Source organism: Gastrolobium bilobum, unplaced genomic scaffold (genome assembly GCF_033153095.1).
Source record: "Gastrolobium bilobum isolate Gb01-03AN ecotype WA unplaced genomic scaffold, APGP_CSIRO_Gbil_v1 utg40662, whole genome shotgun sequence".
NCBI lineage: Eukaryota > Viridiplantae > Streptophyta > Magnoliopsida > Fabales > Fabaceae > Gastrolobium > Gastrolobium bilobum.
Window position 1 is genome coordinate 34,521 of NW_026899504.1, and position 6,582 is coordinate 41,102.

The following is a 6,582-nucleotide window of genomic DNA, read 5'->3' on the forward strand; positions in this document are numbered from 1 at the left end:
CGCATAAAAGAAAGGGACGGAATAGAAAGAAAATCAAGATTTAAGGGCTCTGCGATGACAATTTGGTAGTTGTTCAGTCGTTAACTCCTAACATCAATCAATTTGAAATTGGAAATCTTGCATAAAAACCGACAAAGATATGAGTTTTAATTTTACTTTAATAGGAAATTCGAAAATTTCCGAATTATAATTAGTAATTACATACATCATCATTTATATAATAATTTCTAAAAGAGTATATAATAAATTTGTGATTAAGAACTTTCTATCTGTGTGGGTCCAGACCCTAAATTGCATTCATGCCAGCACTGCATCTTAGCTGACAAATCAGCACTGATTGAAGGACGAAAAATTGCCTTCAAATGACATTAACTGAGGAAAAGGGTGTCTAAAATCACGGGATTCAAAAGAAGACGAAGAAAAAAAACATTTTAAAATAAAATTATTCTATAGAAAAGTTTTTGAATATATTCTTTGTACAGGAAACTTGAATGGTATATATTATAAAAATGGTTTAATAGGAAAAAAAATCACATATTACCCAGATTCTTCATGAGAATTTCAAAGCATCTAAACATGATAGTTTTTCTGAGTTGACCACAATACATATACTTTTGGTAATTACAGACCATTTAAGAAAATTTTAGACTCGGTGTGAAACCTTAATAAACACAAAAGGGTCTTGTAACATTTTTTTAAAAAAGAAAGGCACATTCATCGTAAGCATGATTGAAATCATTTGCTAAAATCATGTCAATTTTTTTTTTTGTTTTTTTTTTTTTGGGGTTCAGTGGGGCATAGGAGCTGTGGGGTAGGGATTTGCATTGATCAGTTGGGCACATGAGGATTACCATATCAATCACCAAAGGGTCTAATTAAGGTCATGTTCACACTGGCATTGGCGTGTAAGAGGAGAGAGATAGTTACATAAGAATATTTATAAAAAAAGAGGGTGAAGCAAGCTGCATTATTGTATTGCATTTTGCATCAGCTATTAACAAATAATTAAAGTCAAAGGCTTTTTTTCCCCCTGTTCCTCTGGTAGAAAAAGTGAAGGACAGGTAACAGAGCAGAGAGAGAGAGAGAGAGAGAACTTTCACTAAAATACTAAAAAAGATTTCTGTTTTGTTTTGTTGGCTTCAAATCCATCACTGTCCATTTTGTACTGGTTTTGTTACCATCTCCAGTTTCACGTTTTTTTTCTCTCTCCTCAGCTTCCTTTTCTCTCTTGCCCTTTTGTTATTGTTACCTGTGCTGGTGAAAGAGGCCTCTGGGACTTAGTTTCAGTTTTCAAAATTGGAGCTTTTTGCTCTGTGAACTGTGATCTCTACACCAGTGCTTGGTTTTCTCATCTGGGTATTTTTGTTTTAGCTTTTCTAGCTCAAGATGGCTGTTGAGAATCAAAGGGGTCATTTGGTGGATGAAGATGGGGCACGTGACCCCTTTCCTGCGGGTATGCGTGTTCTTGCTGTGGACGACGACCCAATTTGTCTCAAAGTGTTGGAGACCCTGCTTCGCAAATGCCAGTATCAAGGTTTTGTTTCTTTATTTGTGTTTTTTAATTCAGTAAAAATTCTTGTGTGCGATAATTGTGCTTAAACGTACACTGTATTGTTGGGCTTGAGTTATAAAAATTTATCTCTTGCTGTTCTTCTCTTATGTGTTGAATTGAAACATATAGTTAGTTGTCACTTTAATGTTTCAGATGCATTATGCATGGACACTGTTTGGTTGCTTATAGATACATCAGTTACTATACCTTAAATTCCAATTCAAAATTTGTTTTTTTGCAAGATGTGTACATTCTTAATTTTCCTAAAGTTAAAGGCTTTGTTTTAAATTTGAATTTTTTTAATAATTTTCTTGGCTTGTTACATTTTATAGAGCTATCAATAGATAATTCTGTCCAGGCTTTTGTTATAGCATGAATTGATCTACTTTGTTTGTTTAGGAGGCCTCTGGTTTTGCTAAATCTCATGTGATTTGTGGTTGTTGTTGCAGTTACTACATCTAATCAGGCAATCGAGGCCCTTAAAATGTTGAGGGAAAAGAAAAATAAGTTTGACCTTGTTATTAGTGATGTGAATATGCCAGACATGGATGGATTTAAACTCCTAGAGTTGGTGGGACTTGAAATGGATTTGCCCGTTATCAGTAAGTTCATACACTTTTGTCTTGACAGGCATTTGACATGAGCTTTAATTCTCTATATTATGAGGTTTTGGTATATAACTGATGAAGATTGTCCTAATTACGATTTAACTTGTTTAAATAATTTTCCTTTTGTTATCTCAAAAAATAGAGTTGATTTACCCATACAAGAATTAAATTCTCTTGGAAAGAAATTTGATCTTGAGAAAAATCAGTTGTCTTACAATATAGGGTTGAATACGTTGATTGACCTAAACTATTATTTTTTATTTTGTTCTAGTGTTGTCAGCACACAGTGATACAAAGCTGGTGATGAAGGGTGTTACGCATGGTGCATGTGATTATTTGCTTAAACCAGTTCGAATTGAGGAGCTCAAGAACATATGGCAACATGTAGTCCGAAGAAAGAATTTTGATGGCAGGGATCAGAATAAGGCCTCCAACGAGGAGAAGGCTCCTAATATTGCTGGGGAAGGAAGTCAAGGCATCATATCAGAAAACAGTGCTGACCAGAATAAAAAGCTTGGCAAAAAACGGAAGGACGCAAGTGAGGAAGAAGAAGAAGAAGAAGAAGACGGTGAAGGGAATGGAGAAGATGACGACCCCTCAACACAGAAGAAACCTCGCGTAGTTTGGTCTGTAGAGCTGCACAGAAAATTTGTTGCTGCAGTTAATCAACTGGGCCTAGAAAGTGAGTTTGTGACAATGAAGAAATAACATTTCCAATTTGTTTGACTTCAATTAATAACAATTTCATATCTCAACTTGGATACTATAATTCCTAATACCATGTTTATTCACCTGTTATTTCAGAGGCTGTTCCTAAGAAAATACTTGACATGATGAATGTTGAAGGGCTTACAAGGGAAAATGTGGCAAGCCATTTGCAGGTATAGATTCTTGGTTTTGTAGTTATTATAATTGTTACATTTAGTCTTTGACAAATGATGGAAAGAAAATCTTTTAGATCTGATGATTCTTGAAACTTTGTTTGATGGAAATTTTATGAAATGAAAGTTTGTATAATGAATTTACAATTATGGGAAAATGTGTAGCAATATCAATCATCAAAGTGTGAAGAACTTCACATCCAGTTTGAGAAGGTGCCTAGTATAATATTATAGATACTTATTTTAATAAAAAAGGATGGATCAAATTTTAAAAATGGCACTTTACTAATGAGACATTTAAGACTTTAAACACATGTTTTCAAGTCCAACTAAACACAGGTTATTTGCTGGATTCGCTTTCTGACTATCATTTGTTTATTCAAGCAGAGATGTGCAACTTTGTTTATTCTGGCTAGTTTGTTGATTTTCGTTTAAGAATCCTTAGGTGCTAGGGGATAGCTCTTCATTTTACATGACAAAATATACTTTTCATTATTGTGATGATTGTACATTAAGCTCATTGTCATTATGTATTGCAGAAATATAGACTCTATCTAAAAAAGGCAACTCAGCAAGCTAGCATGGTTGCTGCATTGGGTAGTAGTGATTCTTTCCTGCGGATGGGTGCTTTAGATGGATATGGAGATTTTTGCACTTCATCTGGATCTGGAAGGATCTCAAGTACCACATTACCATCATATGCATCTAGTGGAATTTTTGGTAGGCTGAATTCCCCGGCTGGCTTGAGCTTGAGAGGAATAGGTAACTCTGCACTAATCCGTCCTGTTCAGTCTCAAAACATTAACAGCTCCTTAAGCACACTTGGAAACATTCAGCCATCCAGGTTTCCTGCAAATCAAAGCTCAAGTTTATTACAGGGCATTCCAGCATCGATTGAGCTTAACCAATCTAAGCAAAACAACTTTGCAACGGGTATATCGCAGTTAAATCAAGTTGATTCAAGTGGATTTACCGTTGCTTCTGGCTTCCCAGACAATGGGACTCCTATTAGTGGTGCAAACAATTCTGTACCTTGTGTCTCAAATAACCATTTATTGTTACCTGGAAATTCACAACAAACACATAATACAGGAGCATTTAGAAATCAGTCTTCTGTTAGAGCAGCTTCTCTGGGTGCAGAATCTTTTGACATCGGCATCTGCGGTCCTAATTTGTTGGATTATAATCGGTGTAATGAAAACTGGCAGAGTGCAGCTCAGTTGTCTAAATTTTCTACCAATTCTTTGCCGTTGTGTGATGCATTCAATAATGACCAACTGCCTCCCCCTAGCATAAATGTTTCGAACTCAAGTACTCGCATCGGTAACAGTCCGGTTGATTTTTCTTCCAGAATTTCAATTCACATTCCTTTGGAGGATGATAAAAATGGGCTGCAATGCCAGCAAGGCTTAATTGGGAATGTTGTACAGCCTTCAAGTTACACACCACGACAAAGGTGGGAAGAACATAAACTGGATTACAACCAAAACATGTGTCATCCATTCAATCCTCTAAATGCACAGGCTTCTTCCACTGGTGGGACAAGTTCTTTAGGGAATAACTTACACCAAAATAATATAATTTGCAGCAATGGAGTTGATGCATCTTTGGTTGGCCAACTGAATGGGGCTTCCCCATCAATCAACCAGTGCGCTGTAGTTGGGAAATTCCCTTCTGACATACGACTGAAGTCAAATGATGCCTACATTTTGGAGCAAATCAAGTCCCAAGATGGATCTGTTGAGAATAATTTCTGGACCTTGGATGACATAATGGGTACCATGGTCAAAAGGGTATGATTAAATAGCCTACTTCTGTTTGGTACATTCTTCCCCCGCCCCCTTTGTTATCATTTAGATGCTTTTATGATTGCAATGGTATCATGAAACAATTGCATTGTATTGCATCTGTCACATAAACTGATTTTAGATGCTTATAAGCACAATTTCTTTTGAATTTTGACTGTTGCTTTTAGATGCTTGTCTAAGTGATTGTGTAGCATCGGTTTGTCACTTTGTCTTAATCTGCAACCTGATTTTTTAATTAGAAATCTACCTTTCAGAAATAATGCAAAAGAAGTTCCATATATTTTGATATATTAAGTTTTGATAAGCATTGGTGTATGAAAAGATGATAAAGTTAAATAATTGCCGAGTTTCTCTTTTATTTGGTGGTGCCATTTTAGTTTCTTTTGACACATCAGGTACCTTTTTATTTGCAATGGAATGTATGAAGGTGATGGACAGTTTTTACATTGAAATTTCACCATAGTTTTTTAACTAGAAAATAAGATTTGAGATTTTGAGCTTTGTGTCACCCTTTCTATATTTTTCTCTAGCCATTATTAGAAAGAAAGGAATCTTTACAGTGCATTCCTTTCTGTATTAAGCTTTTATTGCTATTGGAATGAATTAATGATGCAAATCTCCAAAAGAAGCTAAACAACGTCATTTCAGTAAACAGTACATGACAAATTAAGCAACTGATCATTATAAATAATGTTACCAAATATAGACTTAGATTCTGCAGTTATAAACGCTGCATCATTTGAAAAATAGTAATTTACATTACTTCCTCATTTTGTTCAAATTTTAATCATCTCCTCCTTGTTTCACGTGTTACATTTAACCTTTATTGTCTTCTTATGTTCACTTGTATGGAAGGTTGTACAACGGAAGTGTATTTCAAAAATTTTAAACGGGTTAAGATCAAAATACAAAATAAGAATGTGATTAAGATAGATTAAGGGAATCAAGTGTTATAGTAATTAACGATGCAATATTTTTTCTGAACAACGAATTTGCAGTGTGACTAATGTTTCAGGTTCATAAACTGATTTGTTGAGGTTGTGGTTGGTTTTTTGTTGTTGACTGAAATAGTTTTTTAAACAAAGAATTTATAACTCCTTTGGTTTCTTTGTTAAAAATATCTCCCAAAGAATTTATACATTTTATTTGTATGTGTATATATATCTGGTTATATATTGGAGCAGCGATAAGGTTATTTCTTGTGACTAGAAGGTCACTGGTTTGAGCATGAGAAACAGTCTCTTTGCAAAATTGCAAGCATACGACCTTTATCCCAATTCTTGCAAGTCACATAGCCTTGTGCACGAGATTTTGCCCTTTATATATAAATTGGTTTTAGTTTTGGTCTACCATATAAGAAAACAGATATCTTGTTTTTGTTTTCTTTTTCTTTTTCCTTAATTTCATGAAAGACTCTTTGTTTTGCAGGAGCAAAATGACTCAACATTGATGGATGGAGAAATGGGATTTGATGCTTACCCTGTTGGATCATGTATCTGATTTCTTCTGTTTCAGCAAGAATCCAAGAGCATTAAAATCATGAAACTTAACTCCTATCTCTGGAGCCAATTTAATTGTGTAGTTTTTCTTTGATGTACTTATTTTTATGTTCTGCTACGTAATTTATTCCCCTTTGCCAACATTTTCTTGTTTCACTTATGGACTTGTGTTTTAATTATCTGATCCGTTCCATCTCTTTTTTTCATTATTGTAGTGTGACCTCATCAAACGTT

General features: G+C 34.7%; 1 protein-coding gene across 1 annotated transcript; it reads left to right on the forward strand.

Annotated features, from left to right (window-relative positions):
* Positions 1–1,016: 1,016 nt before the first annotated feature.
* Positions 1,017–6,582, forward strand: LOC133290766 (two-component response regulator ARR12-like). The gene is made up of 6 exons (XM_061488881.1): positions 1,017–1,534; positions 2,002–2,154; positions 2,432–2,842; positions 2,965–3,041; positions 3,581–4,834; positions 6,278–6,582. The coding sequence occupies exons 1-6, from the start codon at positions 1,387–1,389 to the stop codon at positions 6,347–6,349; spliced, it is 2,115 nt and encodes a 704-aa protein (XP_061344865.1). The 5' UTR covers positions 1,017–1,386; the 3' UTR covers positions 6,350–6,582.